The sequence below is a fragment of the Nelumbo lutea genome, chromosome 4, assembly GCF_056320005.1.
Source record: "Nelumbo lutea isolate HS-2025 chromosome 4, American lotus-T2T, whole genome shotgun sequence".
Lineage (NCBI taxonomy): Eukaryota > Viridiplantae > Streptophyta > Magnoliopsida > Proteales > Nelumbonaceae > Nelumbo > Nelumbo lutea.
Window position 1 is genome coordinate 14,274,020 of NC_142687.1, and position 24,235 is coordinate 14,298,254.

Consider the following 24,235-nt stretch of genomic DNA (forward strand, 5'->3'; position numbering starts at 1 on the left):
ACTTTCTTTAGATAGATAAAGATAGGAAGTAGGGGAGATGATAAATAGCAATTAGAGATAATTTAGAAGTGAAACTCTTCACTCAATTATGATAATTTTGGAGATAAATAGGAATTAGAGATAATTTTGGAGAAAGGAAGAAATAGTGGGGGAGGTAGTTTAGGAGAAATTGTACGAGATGAGATTTTTTAGGTTATTGGAAAAGTGAATCTCATTGGTTGTTTCAATAATGACATGAAATTAAAAAATGAATAATTAAAAAAAAGGAGAAAATAGATAAGTAACTTCTCTTAAAGGAGAGCTATGCTGACATGGCAGGAACAGTTTTGATATATACATATATATATATATATAATTTTCTCTTTAAAAATTAATAAATTATTATAAAAAAATTAAAATATACCAGTTTAAATAAAAAATATAAATATTTTTTAATTATTTTCATCATATATACATGTTTTTTAACAAAATAAATAATATAATATTTTACAAAAATACAATATAAACAATATATTTATAAATAAATAACGTATATATATATATATAACATATCGGATTGGATTGGGAGGGGGGAGAATCCGAATAGGGTGATCCAAATTCAACCAAATAGAATAGAATGGGTCCATGATCCAATCCATTTGCACCCCTAATCAAATGCCACTTTAATGTTTGGCCGGTTTTCAACAAGCAATGCTTATTCCTTGGATCACCCACGGGTAAGCCATCTATGGTCTAACAAGTCACCGCATTATTTCAGAGATTCGCAATTGGGCTTCACGAGAGACAGAGAATCGTATAGGAAGCCAATTCACAATGCAAGGCAAGCTCTTTCCGTGCTTGCATCTATGGGACATTCCCATTTTATTTGAACAAATTTCATTTGCAAAATAGTCAGTCAAATTGGACATCGTCCGTTGGTGCGCATTGCAAACCAATTCAATACCACCAGCTTCCCACCATTCAACATGCATTGGCGATCATTTCAGGTACAGCTTTCATTGACAAAACCTAACTCAAATCCATAAACCACCATAGAACGTAAATTATAAAACAAGAGATTTTGTTATTGCCGCTTCCCTTTTCTAAGAATACGAGACAAATGCCAAGTAAAGCCTTCCAATAGTTCCGTAACCACAACATGGCAGCAGCAAGACAAATCCAAACAAAAGAATGATACTCATCTCCCTGTCTCTCTCTCCACTTAACGACAAACCTCTTCCCTTCTAAAACACATCTACATAAACACAACAAGAAACAAGAAGTATCACCAACTGGTGGCCAAGATACAAAGATTACAAAAAATAGTCTGGAGTCTTGCGTGTGGTGTCGGGCTCAATCTGCCGTGGCGCAGGGTCAAATTGAAGAAAATTCTGATCCATGTTTTCCCCAATCTCAAGTATTGCTGCCATGTTACCACACCGGTAACAATAGTTTGGGGCACTGAATACCGTAACTACATTCTTGTCCTGCAACCATTGAACAAAACAATCAAACTAAAAGAATGAATCAACTGTGCAAATGAAAAATGAATGATGAAACAAAAAACTGAAAACATAGTAGAAAGTAAAAACAAACCATGCTTTCCTGCTAGGTTAACCCACCTGACACCAGTTGTAACCTTCCATGACAAGCTGATGGGCTCTTGAAATAAGGGTAAGCCCATTCGTGTGATTGAACTGAGCAGCAATATCCTGTCCGAACGTGTATCCAGCTCCCCGGGGAGAGATCCCCCACCCACATCGATCATCCGGATCAGACCACAAGAGATCACACATTGGTCCCTCATGTGGAACCTACCCCAGAGTGGAAAAGGGATATCAGAAAGCCAAAGCCATCAACTGAGGAAAATACAAAAGCCAGAACAATAAAAGCAAACCTTGACAACCTAATGCAATTTCTAAGAATGATGAAACCGTCCATAAAGCAGACAAGCTGTTCAAACATGATACAACAACATATGGGGGGGGGGGGGGGGGGGGAGGAAACAAAACCAACCATTAATATCATATTTTGCCACTTCATAGTCTTCATTTAATCATTCCTTGCAACGTAAGGGATGTATTTTAGGTATAAGAACATTGAATGCCTCCCGAGATTAATTCCTTTTTTTTGCCAACTGTCCTGAGATGTATTTTCTTTCGCCATTTTGAAAAGTGGCAACTGTTTCTTTTTTCTTTTACATGTTTCTTATATCTTTATCTTCTCATACATGCCCTATTCTATGGACAAGACCATTTTGTTTCAAAACTAGCTTCCTTGTTCAGCACAGGAAAAAGATACTTTCAAATGATATCCCTAATTGAGATAGCATATCCTACCAAATGCCACCAAGAACAACAATAGTAAATGTGGTCTTATACAAAAAATTCTTACAACCTAGCAGAATAGCTTGTTTCCTACTCCTACCCCAAAACAAGCTATTCTAACAATTCTGTTTTGAATAATCAATTATAACATTCCCAAATCCCACCAAGAATCTATTAGAAATTTGAAGGATAGAATCAGAACCAAATGGCTTAGGAGTGAGCCGACTTTTGGTGATGTCTAGATCAGTTAAGAGTGGGAGATCTGAATAGCAATGCAAATTATCACCTACCTTCAGGATCTTCAACACATTACTTGCATACATCAGACAAAAAATAATCAAATACGCCTGGATTTCTGTGTAAAACCCTTGAGATGGAGATATCATATATAGTTCCAGATATTCTGTGGCCTCCCCCCCCCCCTCTTCATTTTCAGTCATATAGCTTGTTTCAGTTGGTAGAGTATAATGGGAAAACAATGATTGCTAACTCATTTTAAATGTAACAAAAAAAAATTAGAGTGACAAAAATCATTAGGTTATGTAACCCAGACTCCTTTCCATGCTAAAATGGCCAAGGCAACAGTGTTTTGGTAACACCAAAAAGGCATCAAACCAGGCAGTTAGAAGTCATTTTCAACCATCAGGCAGCAAAGTAAAGAGGAAAGGGCCGCATATAGGTCATTGATCTCAAGTATAAAAAATCAATAATTATCCCCAAGAATAAAAGAATACACCTGAAAAAATGGAATTTAAACCCTTAAAAAATATTTAAAATTTCAATAAAGTGATCCATGGAAAAAAATATATTTTTTCCAACTTTCCAGCAGTGGGGGAGAAACAGACAATTGATGTACCATTCTGAAAGAAAGTACATGAAAAACACAACCCAAAGTTGCAAGCACACATTGTCAAATACATGCTCGTGATCTGAATAAGAAAGATCAGAACTGTATGCATACTTCCTGTATACGGTCCAAAGCCCGGATGTTATCTAATGTATCCAAAGATGGAGAGAGTCCACCATGCAAGCAGAAAATCTACATTTGACAAATAATGAAAGTCAGAAATGATTATGAGCTAAACTGAGTTAGAAAGACCTGGATTAATCTAGAACTCAAACCTGGCTTTCAATAAGGGCCGTGAGGGGTAGAAAATCAAAAAGGTCAGTGAAATACTTCCAGACATTTGCGTTTCCGTATTTTCTCAAGCATTCATCATAGAAACCATATCTGAAATAAAACCCAACATTAGTAACTAACAATAGGATTTGACTGCATTATTGTTGGGGCATTTTAAGATCATAAACTCCTATAAACTTCATTTTGCACTTCTTAACAGGACAATGCAAGACAGCTGCATAGCAATCATTTCCAAAATACAAGCAAAAGGCCATATTGCTTCCATTTTTCCTATCAACAGTACATAATGTATTAATGTTTTTTTTTTCTAAAAAACTGCATTAATAGTTACCAAAATTAGGATATGTGAATTCCACAATTCATGATCCAGTTAGGCCATAGGAATAAAGATCCCGTTTGACAATCCTTTTAGGATTCAAGAATGCAAGACGTCTAACAACACGCTACTTGAAGTTATGCAACTTGGAGATGGACAAACATGCTGAAAGTTTCAAATGCATGAATTGCTGAATTTTTGAAGTACTTTGGTATGATCCAAATCTGTTTTCCTTCATTTTGACTCACTTTGGATTTGCTTTATATGTTATGTTTTTGTATTTTGATTTGAGCTTACAAGCTTTTAAAAACATTCCTTTTTTTTAATTATGATTTTCATATTTTATGCATGGACGTGTTTTTATTTTTGATTATTTTCAAAAAAAATGCACCTTGCTTCCTTTTTTTTGGATCAATAACTCTGAAATGATTTCATTAATTAGAATACAACAAGAAGTTGTGAAAGAAACCAGCTTTGGCAAGCTTACCCAGAAAAGAATTACAAATGAACCCAAAACAGGTATTTTTTGAAACCCTTGCTTTGCTAAGCGCAGTGTTTTAAAAGTGCAAAGCACAAGGCAAGGCATGTGCCTTTTTGAAGCAAGGTGCAAAATTACAAAAAATGCTAAAAATAAAAAATGTCAGAAAATTCAATAAAAGGCAAAAATTTCAAAAAAAAGGCAAAAAATTATAAACATAATATTAATAAAAAGTTTAAATATAAATTTTAAAATAAATGTTTTTAAAAAGCCCATTATCTAAAATTAAAATACATGCACATAACATGTAAAGCGTATTCAAATTAAAATTTAAAAATACAATCAAACATATAAAACATTTTCAAGCATGTAAAACCCACAATCTCTTTTTTTCCTCAATTGCATTACTTCAAGTAGGTAATGTGATGTAAAACATATTACATTCCTGGTTCTACGAGTCACCTTTGTGCCACGCTATTCAAGGCAAGCCCAAACAAGTCCATTTTAGGGTCTTAAATTCTTAGTTCTCACACAAAAAATAATGATTTTATAATTTTAATTGCTTTTTAAGAAGACATTTTATTAGGATGAATGAATGAACAACATTAGCAAATAGGGGGGTTATAGGAGCAATTAAAATTTTAAAATTATTATTTTTTGTGTGAGAAATAAGAATTTAAGACCTTGAAATGGACTTGTTTGGGCTTACCTAGAGGGGTGTGGCACAGGGGTCCGGGGGCTGGCCCAGCCGCTAGATTTAAAAAAAAGCAAAAAAACGTGAAATTTTCAAAAGGTACATAACTTGGCTAAGGCGCAAGGCGCATACCCTAAAATGTGCCTTTCAAAAGGTGCATGCCAAACTGTTGGCAGATCTCCTCACCCATCCCACCTGGATTGACATGTCCTTTGACAACTATTTAAATCTTCTGAATTCATTTTTCAAATGTCATGTCACCCCTTCCCCCTTCTGCAACCATTTTATCACAGTTTTTGAGTCTCCCTCGATGACCAGTCTATTAATACCCAACTCTTTAGCCTTTTCAACCCCATATGCTGCAGCTAGAAACTCTGCCCTTGCCACATCACCCTGCTCCACAGGACAGGAGTACAGAGCAATGATGTTTCCATCTTCATCTCTAATGCCCCCCCCCCAATGCTTGAGGGACCCGGATTACCCACATAACTCCCATCAAAGTTCAGCTTCTTCCAGCCATCTGTTGGGGGAGAGTATGCCTAAAAAAATTGCTCTCTTGTAGATGAGGAGGCAGCAATAAGTCCCCAAACCCTAAAAATGTCCTTGATCTTAAAAAAAGTCCTCAAAAAAATTGCACCTTGCTTCCTCCAGGACCATGCACCGCCTTTTACCTTGGGTGCTAAAAGGCTCTTGTGCCTTTCATTTTTAAAATACCCGGGGTAAGGGCATGGTCTAGACTAAAACCATGATGAAAAAATCCAATAGTTGAGCAGTACTAATTACAGTCTAGAAAATGTTGTGTGATTACTTCCATATTTGCACATCCAGATACAAATGTTGGTTTTTTTAATTAAAAAATAAAACTTTCATTAAAGGAAGAAAGAGAACTGGATACATCCAACTAGCAGGGGCTAAAGTAACATCTCACAAAATAAGCTAGAAAACAACCCTACCCAACCAAACTGAAAGCAGACTACTACAACAAAACTCAACACAGATCCCTTCTTTCAAACACATAATGCCATTCCCAATAGCTCCTCCTGAAGATCAAATGCAGTGCTCTCTGTCACAAAATTCTTCCTGCCCTCCTTCCTCATTCCAAATTGCTCCTCCTTTCCCTACTATGGATTTCTTAAGGCTCTTTTCCTTCTCTCATATTCTTTGAAATCTCCTCTAGCAAAACTCTCCTCTCCACACACACACACGAGTCTGGATCTCCTACCCATGATGACTCTATCCACACCTACCCACATGAGATTGCAGCCACACATGGGGAACATCTCATACTCTTGCATATTATTATGCATGGGGAGATGTTCCCAATGCATGGAGGTGTGTTTTGTGGGTAGGTGTGGGTAGAGTTCTTGAGGGTAGGAGATCTGGAGTCCACACACACACACACACAATGATCCAAATATTTACTGGCCTCCACCTCTCTGTCAATAATTTTCTTCAAATCCATACTTTCTTTCTTCGCCCCTTCCCCTTCTGGCAGCACCTTCAAAGCAACCCCTCAATTTCACTTTCTTCCTCCCTTTACTTCTCCTCTAAAACTCCAATGTTTTCCAACTACCCCCAGCGAGGAGAAACCAAAATGTTCCTCTTCCTACCCAGGTCTAGACTTTTGCTTTCAACTGTAGGGTCTTCAACATTTGAAGCTCTGACTTTCACCCCTTTCTTTTGTATAACCATTTATGTTTGTATGCCCTGCCCCAACCAGTCCTTTCAATCATGAAAAGACCTTAGTAGCATGCACAATATTGGATACATTTGAGACCGACTTTCTTCTGAACCTCTGAAGCAGCACTGCTGCAGAACCCTCAACCTTCACAGATTCCTTCCTCCTTTGGTGCAGATCAAAACCCACTTTTCTGACAACCACTTCATAGTTCATACATCAAATGATCACAACAGCTGCCTATAGGAGCAGGCGAAGCTAAATCAAGGCCATCATGATAAAGTGGCAACAATGAACTCCTCCCTTAACACCACCTCCCTCCTTCGCTTCACCCCATTCTGCCTTGTCCTTTTTGACATTCTTCATCACCTTCTCCACTCTAACTCCCAGAACATCCTCAAACCCACCCTTCTATGCAAACAAGCAAACCTGCAACTTTAGCCCAAGTCCTCTGTTCCGTCTCATCAGGAACAAAGGATTGGTCGGGCAAGAGCGATAGAGAAATTGACTGCAGCCCATGAAATTTGGACCCAACAACATATGATTTACCTCTGGGATGCCCTCCTAATCTTGCCTCAGCCTTGCATATCTCAGGACATCAAACAATATCAGAGTCACCACTATCTTTTTTTTATTATCAATAACAGAATTTCATTGGAATTAATTAGGAGGTATTACAATTAAACAGAGGGAGGTAAACTATCTTAACTCCCCCACAAGCAAAAAACAGAATTAGAAATAAGCCCTATACACACCTTGCTTAGCTAGCCCATCAGCAAAGGCATTTGCAGTTCTTTTAACCCAGCTGTACTTAACTTCAATATCCTTTGCCAGCCATTTAAATTTTTTCCTCTCATTGTTGCATTTCCACAAACCAGGCTTGTCTACCTTTAACCAACTTACTACTATCTCTGAATCTCCTTCAAGAATCAGTCTCCTAATATCCAGTTCTCTTGCTCTTTGGATCCCTTCCAGGGCTGCTGATATCTCAGCCCGGAGAGAATCACCCTCTCCAATTGGACCAGAGAAAAGGGCTATGGTATTTCCTTCCTCGTTTCTGAAAACCCCTCCAATTCCTGATTGTCCTGGATTCCTAATGTTGCTGCCATCAAAATTTAACTTTAACTATCTTTTTTTGATAGGTAAATGAATCTTATTAAACACAGAAAGTCATCAATACAATCAGCCCACGGAGAGGTGTGAGATTCACCTCATACAGTAGCAAACAATTAACAGAAAAAATAAGTTATATCTGAGTCCAGAATTAACCCCCTGCTTGGGTAGAAAGTCAGCCATTCCATTGGCCGATCTTCTCTGCCATTGAAACATCACTGATAGGTTAGTAGTGAGCCATTTAATCTTCTTCAGCTCATCCCTGAATTTCCAAACATCACTGATAGGTTAGACTGGTTAATAGAGTCACCACTATCTTCTGCTACCTTCAACCCAGCAATCCACTTTTCTTTCTTCTCCCTTCGGTCTTGGCTTGCACCTTTCCTCCTACTTGGGCCCCCCCACTTCTTAAAATGGCTTGACACCTTTACACCAAAATCCTTCCCATTAATGACCCGTTGCTTACTTTTCAGTTATATTTCTAAAATTTTTAAACTCTCTCTATAAAGAGGTTGCCACTCAACCTTCTATCCCCTCTAGGAGCCAGAAACAACTGTTTGTCTCCCTCTCTTGAAAGTTCTCCCTCTACCTTTTCGACTTCAGCCCTTTCCTTAGACTTTTCGACCACATGCCCATCTTTATTAAATTCCTTCTCACCTTTACTGAAATTACTATTTTACCCCTCCGTATCTCCTGTTCATTGTCTTCAACCTCTGGACGACACTCCACCTTCCCACCAACATCATTGTTGATTGCATGAACTCCAACCCTCTGGTCTTCTCCAATGTGCAGCATTGGTTTAATGAAGGCTAGGTGTCTCTCTACCCTGTTATCTGTCTGATAATGCACATTAATTTAAAAAGTTCCAAAACACCATCATTCTCCAATTTATGGAGACAAAATCACCTACTAAGTTGCCATTAATTTAAAATTTAGTAAAGCATTTAAATTAGTTTCATAAATATTATATATTAAGCAGAAAATGAATCTAGAATCATCATTACAAAGACAGTACAACAAGCTTCACGTAGCTGATCTCAATCAAGTAATGACAAGGCTTTGTTCAATGGAGCTAAGTTGTCTGTGTATTTATACTCTTAGGGCACCATTATTTCATTGCAATCAAGTAGGGAGATTAGGTGTGACTAAAGTAGGGGCTTTTTTTGTGACTCGTGCCAAATTATGCCCAAACAAATTGCATTTGAAAATATTATGCATTATGCCCTAAGTAACTAAAGTTGCAATAGGAATAGCATCTAATACTTTACATACAGATTGCAGTTGCAATGGGAGTAACATGTGATACTGTACATATAGTATAGCTATTTACTAGTTGTTTCACTTTCATACAAGAAAATATGCACAAATTCTTGTTTTCTGGCCATCCAATAAGTTATATTGCAAAACTAGAAGGACCTCATCTGACCAATATTAGGAACAGACTGGAAAAGGATAAAGGCCTTACACTTGGGTTATTTGTCGGCTTTCATGATTTCCTCTTAAAATTGTAATTCTGTCTCTATAACGAACTTTTAATGCCACTAGAAGAGTGACAGTCTCCACAGAGTAGTACCCACGATCTGCATCAACAGAACCAAGCAAATAAAATGGGAGAACATTTTAGAAAGCTATTGACTTGAAGAACTAAATATCGAATAAAATGGGAGAACATTTTTTAGAAAGCCATTGACCTGAAGAACTAAATGTTAAGGTCAAGTTGCAAACAATATTGCAATAGATCAGATTGGATAAGATAGAAAGCTAACTTTTTTACCAAATAAATAGGTTTTCTAAATCTAACAAAAATCTATTTTCAGTTCATGATCTAATTCAGAAACATACTGAGCCACAAAATAACAGATTGGTATAGTTCTACTCAATCCATAGCCCTATTTCTTCAAGTAATCAAAAAGTATAATTGATTAAGAATGTATAAGGGGAAGACAGATGGGTGTGGGATCTCAGTCCCTCTGGGTTGTTTACTTGCAAATCATTCTTCTCTTCACTAGTGGCCTCTACCCCATCCCATTCCTTCCCTTTAAAAGAAGTCTGGTGTGCCTTTATCTCCAGAAAAATCAGTGCTTTCTTTTGGGAAGTTTATCATGAGAGCATCAACACGGGTGATTTGTTGCAAAAGAAAAAACCAAACTACCCAGTTTGGGAAAGATCTGTTCTCCGCTGCTAAGGCTCACTCTTCTTTGCGTTTTGATATTACCAAAATCTTGCGAATCCATCTCCTCATCTAGGAATAACAGTTCAGTGTTTAGGCTACCCTCTTCCAGTATATCTCTTGGTTTTTGGAGGTCGATACTTCCCAAGCTAATGGTTTCTTCAAAATCGGAATCAGAAAGTTCTTCATCGTCTATCAATCTTTCCGAATCAGAGTTGAAAACCTCAGTGCTCTTCACACTCCTGGGGTTATGGCGTTCCTGTTCCTTATGCGGCATCTTCTTTGAGGATCTCCACTGTAACGAGCTGGAGGCCTTCGCTGAACTGTTTGAACGAGAAAAAGGGCTTGAGGAAGATGATGGTATATGGATTTGACTGTCTACCTGAGGAGCCAACCTTGTCACATGCTCCTTTAAGTTGTTATGCGCCCCCCTCACTCTTGGGTCTTTTAAGCATAGCCCACTTAACTTTTGGGGCCTATTGGGCCCAGAATTACAATTTAGAGATGGGCTTGCTGGTTGGACCCCCGTGCATATTCCTGAGGCTACCAATACCTCTACCCGACCCGATGAATCACCTCCCTCCTCACGTATTGCACTCAGACCATTCCTCTCCACTGGAGTAAATTGCTTAGGTCCACAAGCAACTGCCTGAGCAAAAGAAACTTTGGTTTTCCAACTGTTGCCTTGTGTAACACATCTAACACTTCAAATGGTTTCCTGATCTGAGTCTTTTGGCCTGCCTAAAGGTTGTGCTTCCATTCTTGTGAAAACTCCTTGTTTCTTTTTTACAGCCACTTTCAGACTGCCACGTAGCTGCAGCTCCTCCACCACTTCGTCTTCCTCCTACCTTGCTTCTCTCCACAGGGTAGCTTCAATGGAGGACAGTAACCACACTGGGAAGAACAAACCCTCCATAGCTACATTCACCTTCCTCGGTATATCTTCTGGTTTTACACCACCTAGTAGAATGGTTGCACTTCACAGGTCTCCCCAAAAAACACCATCAAAGCGAGCTCCACACAACAAAGCAATTGAGTTTGTTGTTTTTTCTATTCCAGAGATGGAATGGCAACCCAAGCACTCGAACAATTACATTATCTTCCACTGAGAACACTTTTGAATTTGATGAAAACGACCATTTAAAAACCGAGAAGGTTCCCAGATCATCTTGGATACTTGGGGCTCTAACATTTACCTGGTTTTCAAGAGGGTCCAACACTGCCTTAGTAGGATCGAACGGGGTCACAATAAAGGTGCTTCTTAGCTCCATCTTGCTCTTCAACATTTCTGCAACTTTCCACCAATCTGTCACCACCCCTCCAGCTTCAACCACTAGCATTCTATCCCATTTTCCTTTTGTCCCCTCTGCTACCAATGAAGGGTCCCTCCTACTATTTGCCATGGCAACAAACTTTTTGTTCGTATCCTCCTTTTTACACAAAACCTGGCTTCTGGTTTCTGGTCGTTGTACCCTTTCATCAACTTTCATATTCTCTTTATTCTCCATTCTCCTTCTATTTAGAAAATTTGTTAGTGTCTCAGCAATCCTTCTCCACCCTTGATCATTCTTCCCTTGAGGAAGACAAATCATTTGTTTCCTTCCTTTAGAGAAATATTCGGTTAAAGAAATAAATGCACCTTTTGCATTCTTCTTGTTCTCCAGCACATACCTCCTACCCGATCCTGAGAAATTCTCTTTCCGATATTTCTGCTTCACTTTAGCAGCTGCATCAGAGACAAACTCTTTCACCCACTCAATCATTTATGAGCCTTCCACAAGGATCATGGCTCTCTTCTGTTCTCTTACTTTCAAACCCATTCTTCCTTTGATCCATATCTCTTCGAAGAGAAACTCTTTGGCCTCTATCCTCAGAGCTGACCTCCATTTTACTTTCTCCACGAAACCTCCCTCCACTTTCTCCACAAAGCCTCCCACGACAGTTATCTAAATCAGTATAAGCTACCCTATACTTTCAGATTCCGATACTCTGCTAGTGTTGAAAATTCTGTACTTATCCTAACTGTCTGAATGCTAATGGCAGGACAAAATGATCTCATAAAAACATGCATTGCATGAGTATAAATCTGGAACAAATCCAGATTGTGACAATAGGGTAGCTATTAAAATAGCAACAAATCCAGTACTCCATGATAGAACTAAACATATCAAAGTGAACAATCCTTTCATATCAAAGAAGCTTGATATGGGTGAAGTGTGTACACCATATGTTAGTTCTAAAGAACAATTAGTTGATGTATTCACAAATGGTGTTAATGTCCTATATCATAACGAGTTGTAATGGTGAGAGTTCTTTCCATCTCTTAATTTCCTGTCCTTTCGTTTGTTGTATTTGGGAATGGTTCTGCTCTCTCTTTGGTTGCAGGCGAAACCCTCCTATTAGTTTGGAAAGTCTCTTTAGTCAATCCCTTTTGAGAAACACAAAAAGAATAGACACAATTTTATGAAAATGTGCTAGAGCAGCTATTGTGGGGACTGTTTGGGAGGAAAGGAACTTAAGAATCTTTGAGGATAAAGAAAGAAACAATGAAGTAATCTTGGAGACCATTACAGTTAGAGTTGCTCATTGGGTGAAGACTTTGAAACTATTCTTTGACTTCTTAGTGGAAGACTTCTTTCAAAACTTGGGGTCGATTGCCCTTTCTTCTTCTAGGAATCAAAAGATCTTGGAGGTTTGGTCTCCCCCAAGTAAAGGTTGGCTGAAACTTAACTTTGATGGAAGTAGTTTTGGTAATCTGGGTTATGGCACTTCAGAAATGAATTCAGGCGGTTCAAGATGCTGTCAAGACATATGCAAATTCAGTTAAGATGGGTTAGGAGGTCTGCTAATGGTTTGGCGGATGGATTAGCTAAACAAGGAGTAAATAGACATCATTTGTTTTAGGCTCAATGTTAGTTGGGTTGTGGGATTCTTTGCTGTAATGGGTGTTATTTCTAATAACTTCTTGTTGTACTACTCTCATTTTAAGATATAATAAAATTCTTTGAGTTGCTGATTAAAAAATATATTTAGTTTTGTCAAGGGCCGTGTTTTAAAAGTGCAAGGTGCAAAAAAAGGTGCAGGGGTCAATTTGCACCTGAGGCACAAGGCAAGGTGTGCGCCTTTTTGAAGCAAGGCACAAAAATAAAAAATGCTAAAAATAAAAAAGAAGTCAGAAAATTCAAAAAAAATGCAAAAAAAAATATTAATAAAAAATATAAACTTAAAATTTAAAATAAATGTTTTAAAAATGTAAAATAACTATTATCTAAAATTAAAATACATAAACATAACATGTAAAGCATATTCAAATGAGAATTTAAAAATAAAATCAAACATATAAAACATTTTCAAGCATGTAAAACCCACACTCTCTTTTTTTCCTCAATTGCATTACTTAAGTAGCAATGTGATGTAAAACATATTACATTCCAGATTTTACAAGCCACCTTTGTGCCACACCCCTCGAGGCAAGCCCAAACAAGTCCATGTTAGAGTCTTAAATTCTTAGTTCTCACACAAAAAATAATGATTTTATAATTTTAATTGCTTTTTAAGAAGATATTTTATTAGGATGGATGAATGAACAACATTAGCAAATAGGGGGGGTCTTGGAGCTTCGGTGAGTGAGCGAAGCGAGCAAATGCCTAAGTTCATGCCGCTAGGTTCAAAAAAAGCAAAAAAGCGTCAAATTTTCCAAACACGCATACCCTAAAGTGCGCCTCGCTTGTGCACCTAGGTGCGCCTTTTAAATCGCCGGTCAAGGGTGACTTGTTTTAAGGACACTACTGGAAATTGACTTATTTACACTATTTAAGACCATATATTGAGTTTATTTTCCATCATGTGTAGGATAAAGAATCATTGTGTGTCGATTATTTGACTTTCAAGTCAAACTTGAATATATCATCTTAGCCTTCTATTGTATAAGTGGTAAATTCTGTTGATTTGGGTACACATACAACGTAGATACAGGTTAAAAATAGGGTAGAATCAAGTTTCTATATATATTTTTCCTTTCATCATATCTATATTTAATTTTTTAACAAATTTTTAAAAATAGAAGTGGTCTTATGATTTACGGATTACAATACGATACACAAATTGATTTGATTCAATTTTCTCTATGATTTATGATACAATTACGAATTTCAGAATCAAAGGCCTAAGCAAGAAAAGGAAAATAGTGTGGAGGACTATTCCCAGTGCTGTCTTGTGGTCCATTTGGGCTGAAAGGAACAGTAGGTTTTTCTGTAATAAGGCTAAGAGTCCAGAAGACTTAATTCAGAAAGCTGTGGGCAAGTTAATATCTTGGGTGTCAGTTTCTGAGGAGTTTAGAAATTTGAATTAGTCTGTTTTATTTCGTTCTAACTCCTGGTGGAGTGTGTAATTGCTGTGTTTATCAGATCTGGGTCTGATCACAGCTTGTATGTGTTGCTTTGAATAAATATTACTTTACCTTTTTCCAAAAAAACATTTACAAGGGTTAAGGTTAGCCAATCAGCTTAAACCTAAGGCAAGCGGAGGTTGAAGAGACTCTTTGTTAGTGGTGGGTTGGTTAAAAAACAACAATCAGGGAAGATGGGTGTACAAACAAGAATTGAGAGAAATCAGAAAACTTGAAGTTGAGGTTGGGCCTCCCTTCAAATGGGTTAGAAGGTTAGAAAATGGTAAGGCTGATGCATTGACCAAACAAGGGGTTTCTAGGGACAATTTGTATTGGGCAACCTTGAATGATAGTTGATGATTGGGCCAGATCTATGGAGATGTTGGTTGTAATCCTTCATTAAGCTTCTTTGATTTAATAAAATTTTTGTTATAGATCAAGAAAATGGCATGGGTCAAAGTAGTAAAAAATAATTTATGTGTTAATACAATGGATATCACATAAACAGAATAGAATGATGAAACAGGATTCAAGTAGCTGACTTCACATAGTTGGGATAAGGTTTGAATGATAGTGTAGATAAGAGTACAACCCTTTCATTTCCCCCCACCCTAGAACCTCTACAAATTCATATATCACCTAGCCCTTTATAGTAATCTACCAAAGATCCCCGCAACCAAAATGATTAACATTGAGGAGTGGGGATTTCCTTGTCTCAGTCCTTGAAAAGCTTTTAAGAAACCTCTTGCACTTGGAGTTCTATTAATGGGTATAGAATAGTGTATAGAGATCATACACCTCTTGCTCTGTCCTATCCAATTCCTCTCAAAACCTATCTTCTCTGTAATCCATCTCAAGAACCCCAATCCACGTAATCATACACTTTTCCTAGATCCAGCTTGTAATGAAACCTTTCCTGCCTCATTTTTTCACATCTTTCACAGTCTTGTTTGCTATCAAAAGCTTCTTGTTCCTAAAATATCACCAAGTGAAGAATCACCCTCAATCTAGTGATAATACTTCCGCAATAATCCTGTATAGTTGTGTGGTTAAGATGATTTGTATAAATGGGAAGCATTTCCTCAATCCTTGGGGATAAAGGAAATGAAAATTGCATTCATTCTCTTCTCAATCTTTCCCTCTTTATCTTCAACAGCCTTGTTGGGTATGAAAATAGCTTCTTGCTCCTAAAATATCACCAAGTGAAGAATCACCCTCAATCTAGTGAATAATACTTCCGCAATAATCCTGTATAGTTGTGTGGTTAAGATGATTTGTATAAATGGGAAGCATTTCCTCAATCCTTGGGGATAAAGGAAATGAAAATTGCATTCATTCTCTTCTCAATCTTTCCCTCTTTATCTTCAACAGCCTTGTTGGGTATGAAAATAGCTTCTTGCTCCTAAAATATCACCAAGTGAAGAATCACCCTCAATCTAGTGAATAATACTTCTGCAATAATCCTGTACAGTCTTGTGGTTAAGTTGATTGGTCTAAACTTATTTGGGAAGCAATTCCTCAATTCTTGGGATAAAGGAAATGAAAATTGCATTCAATCTCTCCTCAATCCTTCCCACTTTATGGAATCCATTGAAAACATGCCACTTGATGTTTGATACTCCTCAAACACTATCCTTTTTGTGCTTAGACAAACAGATATATGGTTTCTTTTCTACAAGTTATAGCAAACTGTTTTCCTCAAACCCCATCTCTTTTGAACTGTTCCAATCTAACCCCATAAATATAGTAGAAAAATGAGATAGACTTATGGTAGATGGTCTCATAACATCTAATGACAGACTTAACTTGCATTAACTGATAAGCCAAAATAGGAGCATGTATTCCTCTGACAACAACTCCACCTTAGTCTTAAATTCCAAACTAAAATATAAATAGTGCATACTCTATAAGGTAACCAACAATGTCGCAAAAATCTGCAATTATAAAAATGTAACTGACAGATGCAGACCAAAATATTACACCCCAAAAATTGCCTAATAGAATAGATCAATAGTACTAACCATACGTGACCGCCAGATCGATTTAAGTATCCATGCTCTTCGTTCTTAAAAAAAATGATACAATTAATACATACCCAAATACTACATAAAATATATTGGATTCTCCCAAACCCCGTAAATATGGTAAAAGAAACTATATCGGACCCCATAAACTTCATTTAATTCACAGTTATTGGATAAATCGCAAATAATTCTTTCTCTGTCCATTCGGAGTTGCAGATGGTATAGAAAACAGAGCTCCCAAAAAGCCAAAAGTTTTTTAACTAAATATTATCATCAAGATCCCTCATCGATTATGTCGATGTATAGAACAGTAGGCGCTCTAGTATTAAACTCCCTAAAATGAAAAATGGAAACTGCCGAATAATGAGAGGAAGTCAACCTACCTACATAATCGCCCATGAAAAGATAATTGGTATCTGGAGCATTTCCTCCGATTCGGAACAACTCAATGAGATCGTGGAACTGCCCATGAATGTCGCCACAAACGGTGACTGGGCACTTGACCGGCTGTACGTTCCATTCCTCGACCAGGATGGCCCTCGCCTGCTCGCACAAAGCCTTCACCTCGGCCTCCGAGAGAGGCTTACATTCCATAAGATGCTCGATCTGCCGGTCTAGATCCGCGTGAGACGGCATGGCTTCTTCTCCACGATCTGCAATGCAAATCGATCAGAAAATGGCGACCGAAAGGAAAACAGCTCCAAGTCCACCAGAAATGCGCCGGAAATCGAGTTCTACGTACCGATAGACGGCCAATTAATTGAATCGGAGCATCATCGACGACGATCTAACAAGGTTAGGGTTAGGGTTCCGGATCAAGAAAAACAGAGGAAGAAAACGCCAGGGGAAATAAAGATCGGCAACCCAGTAATAATTAAAAATAAAAATAAATATTTACTAAAAAATCAATAATAGACAACGGCAAATGAGAATGTGAGATGAGTCTCAAATGAAACTCAAATGAAATGATGGTGTCTCTCCGCTCTCGTTTCGACTATCCTATGGGATTCGTCATTCGCCCTATTGAGTAAGCTCCCTCCGTTTTTGTTCGGAACAAAATTGAAAATTCTCTCTAAGGTAGCTCCACGAGTCAGTCGTAAGACATTGGACACGTGTCGGTTATACTGCCTTTTGGGCTTTGGGGAACTCCTTTACCCTCTACTTGTTTATTACAAAAGGAATCTTTATTCATTTTTTGCCGTTTCAACCAACTTAGGCTGTTACACTTTTCCTATAATTTTATTTTAGCAAAAACCTTTCCTAAACTTTTAAAAATTTGACAAAAACTTCACTTCCATTACTAACTCCGATACCAATATATAATTTTTTTCCAAATACTTTAAAGTATCCAAACGCAAAATTTTACCATGTTAGCCACCATGAGTTGTGCGTGAATTTCGCCGCTTTAGCATCCAACTTCATTTAGATTTCTGAAACAGTTTTTTTCTCTATTTCCTGAAAATCTCTTGCTTTTATGAAAACTTGGAAAGCATTTCCTTATTCGTTGTGGGCTTCGTTACAAAAGTGTAGGGGCGGAGGCAGAGTGGTAAAGGGGAGCCATGCGCCCCCCCCCCCCCCCCTTGACCCTTACTCATGTTTTCTAGCTTCCTCTCCCCTATCCATGTTCTCTAGGTTTTGGCACCCATCAAGAAAAAATTCTAGCTCCGTCCTTGCAAAAGCCTCCCTGTAGTTATGAAATTTATCTGAAGTATTCATTTAAGAGATGGGCTCTAATCAATTTGAAAGTTTACCATTCATCTTCTTTGTTGAGAGAGCGGCAACAAGCCAAGTAACAGCGGCGACCCCCTCCAACTCTCTCCCTCTACTTTTTTTTCTTCTCTTTCTTCTTCTTCATCCCACTCCCCACCACTATCACCGCCCCTGTTTCTTCCTCCAATCACCGCTGTTGCAACTCTTAGCAGTAGTGATTTGCCATCTCTCCCTCCAAGTTTATCTACTTCATCATTCTGCTCTCTCTCTCTCTAATTCCATTCTACTCCCCCTTTTGTTCTCTATCTCTTTCCCATCTCATCACCGCCGTTGCAGCTCAACGGCAACCTGTCATCCCCCTTTCGCCTTCTATCTCTTTCCCGTCTCATCACTGTCGTTGCAACGGCGGATCTGAGCTCGACGGCAACCTCTCCTTCTCTGATCTCCTCTCTCCTCTAGTCACTTTATTTGTTCTATTTTTCATTCTTTCTTTCTTCCTCATTCTTTCCCTCACTCCTCCAATGAGAATCCCCGATTGGTTATCCGTCTTCTTCGCTTGGATGGTGACGATGAACAAAGCTCTCAATACAAAGTAGCAACAGGAGCTCTATACGAACTTTTGGGTGGTTGTCAGAGCTGGTAATGGAGCAACTGCTGATTTGGTTTCCTATGAAAGCTTCGACACCACCCAGTATCACCATTGTTCATTCATCGGTGAACCCGTTTTGAATCTACTAGATAATGGATCCCCCTTATGTAATTTTCTGGCGGAGGGAGGTGGAGGAGTTTGGGGTCGGGGTGAAGGAGGAGGAGAAATCCGATAGAAGGTTGCTAATGTGGAAAAAAAATCAGTGCTAGAAGTCAATTCGGTCACAAAATTAAAGCTCACATGAGTTTTAAAGATAATTATATGTCGATTGGGGTATTTTAGTAAAAATGTATGCAAATTAATTTATAAAGGGCAAAATGGATATTTTGAAAAAAATGCATCGATAAATGATTTTCCGTCTGAATTAGTAACGGAAGGGAGGTTTTTGTCTTTCTTTTTTTTTTTAGTTTATGGGAGGTTTTTCGCTAAAATGAAACTATAGGAAAAGTTTTTATGATTGTCAGAAACAAGAGAGGAGGTTTTTGTATTCTACCCTTAAAAAAGGCTAAATTGCATATTGCCACTCTGTGGGTAGTGATACAAATCAATCACGTACCAATCCGATTTAGGTAAATGCAAATGGAGATTGGTAATCAACGAAGCAAGAGGTTAAAGGCATGGGCGGAAGATGTGAACTGAAATCCACCATTAAAACTGTGAATTAAAATGGTATATTTGCAAGACGAGCAACTTAGAGTGCCACAACTTAGTCTCTAAAGATGAGAGAGAGAGAGAGGGAGTTGAGATCCACCATTAAAACTGTGAACTAAAATTGTACATTTGCAGGACGAATAACTTACAGCGCCACAGCTTAACCTCTCCATGCTCGTGTCTGTTTTCCTAGAGATGAGAGAGAAGTTGTGAACCGGGGTGGATTTGAGCCGAACTGAGCTGAATAGTATGAGGCTCGAGCTTGGTTCGCCAAGGTTGTATAATGCTCGAGTTCGGTTCGAGTAAAAAACTCATAAGCTCAAGCTCAATTTGAGGAAAAATATTTTATAAAAAAAAATTATATATAAATTTTTATTTGATATTTATAAAATTAAAAATTATAATATTTTTTATTATATATATATATATTTGAGATCGGCTCAAAGCTCGATTGAAACCAAACCAAGCCAATCTTGAGTAACTCATAAAGAGAAGTTCGCTGCCACCCCTAGTTGTGAACTAAAATTCTACATTTGCAAGATGAATAACTTAAGAGCGTCACATCTATGTCTCTCTATAATCGTCTATTTTATGCATAAATGTGTGTGTGTGTGAGAGAGAGAGAGAGAGAGAGCATTTAAACTTAAGCCGGAATATTATTCTTACCTTTCTCACCAGCGGTAATGAAAGTAGATGAGAAGAAGATAAGAGAAGAGATATATTACCACTGGATACATTACCTTTATATCGTTTGGGAAGAAGAAAAGACATTACCAAGTTTTTACTTGGATGGAGAAGGTAAAGTTTTGACATAAATGGACTTTTACACCAATTTATAAGGTATATATATTAGCACTTCTACCAAATGCATGCAATGCAAAATCAGACGAGAGTGTAAAATTTACCCTAGATTACTAAAAGCTTCATAAAGTTTAATAGGCTATAAGAAGAAAATATAAAAATAACAAAAATAGGTATATTAATATGGTGTCTTTTGTTCTCATTTTTATTGCTTTTCGTTTTTACTTTTTTTTTTAATTTTTAGTATTTCCTACAATTTTCTTGTTTTCTTGTTTTGTTTTCATTTTTTACTTTTCTTTATTTTGTTGTATTTTCTCATTTTCATTCATTTGTATTATGTTTTATATGATCTTTATAAATTTTTTGGTTTATTTCTTTTTAGGGTAAATTACAAAGACCCCCTTGTACTATGGGGTCAGTGACAAAGTCCCCCGTACTTTTTTTTTGCGACAAAGACCCCCTGAACTTTAGCCATTAGACAAAAATCCCCTTGACCGTTAAGTCAGATGACATAAAATGTCAAATTACCAAAATACCCCATTAGACTTTTCCCATTTTATTTTTCTTGCCCTTTTTCTCTTAAAACCCATTTTGACCGCCTCCTCGGCCTTCACCTTCGCGGCATACAGAACCACATTGCACTGAGCCATCGGCGATCGAATCTTTTCTCTCAACAACGCCATGAAGTAGTCGGGAAGGGTAAGCCTGATGTCGAGCTTGCTCATGTAGAGGACCCCCCTGTCCTTCCTCTCTCATCAAGACGTAGTCGTGGCTAGGCATGAGCATGAGCCCAGCAGCAGCGGCGTGCCCCAATACCGCTGCTATAGTGGGCATAGGGAAAGAGAGCAGGTTAACCATGATGGCCTTTAAGCTGCCATCCATGTGTTGAAGCCGGTGGAGGAAGCTACTAGACCCGACGGGCTCGGCCCAAGCGAGATTGAAACCATTGGAGAAGAACTTACCCTGTTCAGTGGTGACCAGGACTGAACCGCTCTTGGCCTGGGTTTGCATGTACTTCCACAGAGTCTGCCAGCTTGGATAAGGGCATGAGGCGATCCAAGCTTTGTAGGAAACCCTATCAGAAAATACTTCTACCAGCTAGGGTACCATTTTTGGTTTCACCCTTACCAACTTTACATTTGCGGCATGGAGGTTGGAGACATCCAATAGTTCTGATGTAACCGTTTTTGGCCACGTACCAATGTTTTGTGATGTAAAATTTTTTGGCAAAGCACCTCGTTATTCGACCCGGTGGTGGCGTGCCTAAGTGACGAGCTACTTGGTGGCGAACTCCCTGGAGGAGAACTGCTTGGTGACGAACTGCTTGGTGGCGAACTGCCTGGGGGCGAACTGCCTTGGTGGCGAACTCCCTGGTGGCGAACTGTCTGGGGGTGAACTGCCTTGGTGGCGAACTGCCTGGGGGCGAACTGCCTGGGGGGCGAACTGCCTGGGGACGAACTGCCTGGTGGCGAACTCCCTAGTGGCGAACTGCCTGGCGAACTCCCTACTAGGCGGCCGATGCCTTAGAGAATGTTGGAGCTCTCTGGTGCGGCGCAATCCGACTGCCCTCAGCATGAGGTGGTCTTCTTTCCTTTGTAGGCTGCGGGAGATGAGGGACCTGCGAGAACTTCATCTTTTCCTCCTCTTTGTAGGTGGCGGGAGCTGAGAGACCTGCGAGAACTCCATCTTTTACTCCTCTTTGTAGGTGGCGGGAGCTAAGGGACGTCCGAGAACTCCATCTTTTCCTCCTCCTTGTAGGTGGCGGGAGCTGAGGGACCTCCGAGAACTCCATCTTTTCCTCCTTGTAGGTGGCGGGAGCTGAGGGACCTCCGAGAACTCCATCTCTTCCTCCTCCTTGTAGGTGGCGGGAGCTGAGGGACTTCCGAGAACTGCATCTTTTCCTCCTCTTCGTAGGCGGCGGGAGCTGAAGGACCTGCGAGAACTGAATCAGAGGTCCCGGGGGTATTTTCCTGGTGGGGGCTCTCCGATGCTTAAGTTAGCACTCTTATTGTAGAGAGCTTTGAAGATAATATGAGAGAGCTAGAGAGCAGGGTTACTTCCCTTTCTTTTTCATCCCCCTCCCCTTTGGGGGGTGAGGTCTTTATATACCGAAGTCCTCGCGGGTTAGGTGGGTGAAAAGCCTCCAAACGGTAAGACTCGTCGCATCCTGTCAGAACCGGGGTACGGTGGTGAACTCCTCGAGGTCGTCAGGCTGGCGCTTGTGTCAGGCGGCCAGGTCGGCGCCTGGGCCGGGTTGTCAGAGGGGTGCCTGCGTCAGTCGGCGGGTCAGTGTCTAGGCCAGGTCGTCAGGTCGGCGCCTGTGTTAGTCGGCAGTTCAGTGTCTAGATCAGGTCGTCAAGCTGGCGCCTGTGTCAGTCGGTGGGTCAGTGTCTAGGCCAGGTCGTCAGGTCGACGCCTGTGTCAGTCGGCGGGTCAGTGTCTAGGCCAAGTTTGTCGGTGGGCGCCTTGGCCGGATCATGCGCTAGGCTGGTCCAGGTCGGTCAGGTCGCGCAGGCCGCGCGCCGCGCCGCAGGTCACGCCAGGCCGGCCAGACTGGTGCCCGGGTGGGTCACCAACTTCGTAAGTTTGTTGGTTGGGTGTTTTCCTAGTTGTCACGAGGTGCCACGTGTCACAATTTCACTGGAGGGCCAAATCTGCCCTCATCAATAGCCCCCCACTCCCGAGCTGATAGTAACTCAGCGAAGGGAGTAGATTTCTTTTGGCTCGTAAGTCGATGAGCTAGTAAGTGCTGATCCAATTACTAGTGTGGCCCGTAGGCTTTGGGAGCGACTCGTAGTCTATTCTTTTTTGACCTTGCCCGTGCCGGAGCGGCGACCGGGTCTTGAGTAGTAATGTGGCCCGTAGGTTTTTGGGAGCGACTCGTAGTCTACTCTTTTTTGACTTTTGCCCGTGCCGGAGAGGCGACCGGGTCTTAAGCAGTAATGTGGCCCGTAGGTTTTTTTGAGTGACTCGTAGTCTACTCTTTTTTGACTTTTGCCCGTGCCGGAGAGGCGATCGGGTCTTAAGCAGTAATGTGGCACGTAGGCTTTTGGGAGCGACTCGTAGTCTACTCTTTTTTGACTTTTGCCCGTGCCGGAGAGGTGACCGGGTCTTAAGCAGTAATGTGGCCCGTAGGCTTTTGGGAGTGACTCGTAGTCTACTCTTTTTTGACTTTTGCCCGTGCCGGAGAGGCGACCGGGTCTTAAGCAATAATGTGGCCCGTAGGCTTTTGGGAGCGACTCGTAGTCTACTCTTTTTTGACTTTTGCCCGTGCCGAAGAGGCGACCGGGTCTTAAGTAGTAATGTGGCCCGTAGGCTTTTGGGAGCGACTCGTAGTCTACTCTTTTTTACTTTTGCCCGTGCCGGAGAGGCGACCGGGTCTTAAGTAGTGTGGTGGCCCGTAGGCTTGGCCTGCATCAGCTTCGTAATGCCGGTCACCTACTCCTACAAGAACTACTAGGGGCTCGACCTTCGGGGGCAACACCACTAACTTTAGGTTGCCAGCTCACATGGGAGCCTTGGAAGGCTCGACCAGTAAGGGCGCCTATGTAGTCAGTTGGCCGCCAACTCCCGCGGAAGCCACGAAGAGCTCATCTTTGTAGGGGGGACCTTGCGGAGAGGACTGATGTGGCATTATCTAAATTGAAAGTAAGGTTGGTAGAGCTACTTAGTTCGTTAGTTCCCTGCATAGTCTCTGAGTTCATAAAAAATGTAAACTATAAAGCGATAGCTTCAATTTCTAAAAAGTGAGGACTTAATTTTGGCAAGATGAGAACTTAGCTTTGGTAGGATGAGAACTTAGCTTTTTGTAGCGTGTTCCCACAGACGACGCCAATTGATGTAACCGTTTTTGGGCACGTACCAATGTTTTGTGATGTAAAATTTTTTGGCAAAGTACCTCGTTATTCGACCCGGTGGTGGCGTGCCTTAGTGACGAGCTACTTGGTGGCGAACTCCCTGGGGGAGAACTGCTTGGTGACGAACTGCTTGGTGGTGAACTGCCTTGGTGGCGAACTGCCTGGGGGCGAACTGCCTTGGTGGCGAACTGCCTTGGTGGCAAACTGCCTGGGGGCGAACTGCCTGGTGGCGAACTGCCTGGGGGCGAACTCCCTGGTGG

General features: G+C 40.1%; 1 protein-coding gene across 1 annotated transcript; it reads right to left on the bottom strand.

The window, feature by feature from the left end:
* Positions 1–998: 998 nt before the first annotated feature.
* On the bottom strand, positions 999–17,597 carry PP2A (serine/threonine protein phosphatase 2A). The gene is made up of 7 exons (XM_088983171.1): positions 17,050–17,597; positions 16,691–16,960; positions 9,192–9,306; positions 3,429–3,537; positions 3,268–3,345; positions 1,602–1,793; positions 999–1,466 (listed from the first exon to the last, which is right to left on the bottom strand). The coding sequence occupies exons 2-7, from the start codon at positions 16,941–16,943 to the stop codon at positions 1,293–1,295; spliced, it is 921 nt and encodes a 306-aa protein (XP_088839297.1). The 5' UTR covers positions 16,944–16,960; positions 17,050–17,597; the 3' UTR covers positions 999–1,292.
* Between the last annotated feature and the right edge of the window lie 6,638 nt (positions 17,598–24,235).

Bases quoted from the DNA above. Each gene is read 5' to 3' on its own strand.
- PP2A (XM_088983171.1), bottom strand. From the start codon at position 16,943: ATGCCGTCTCACGCGGATCTAGACCGGCAGATCGAGCATCTTATGGAA. The intron at 3,538-9,191 runs GTAAGGCCTTTA...GTTTTATTTCAG, and splicing joins AGCCGACAAATAACCCAAGT to ATATGGTTTCTATGATGAAT. The intron at 1,467-1,601 runs GTGGGTTAACCT...CAATGGTTGCAG, and splicing joins AAGGTTACAACTGGTGTCAG to GACAAGAATGTAGTTACGGT.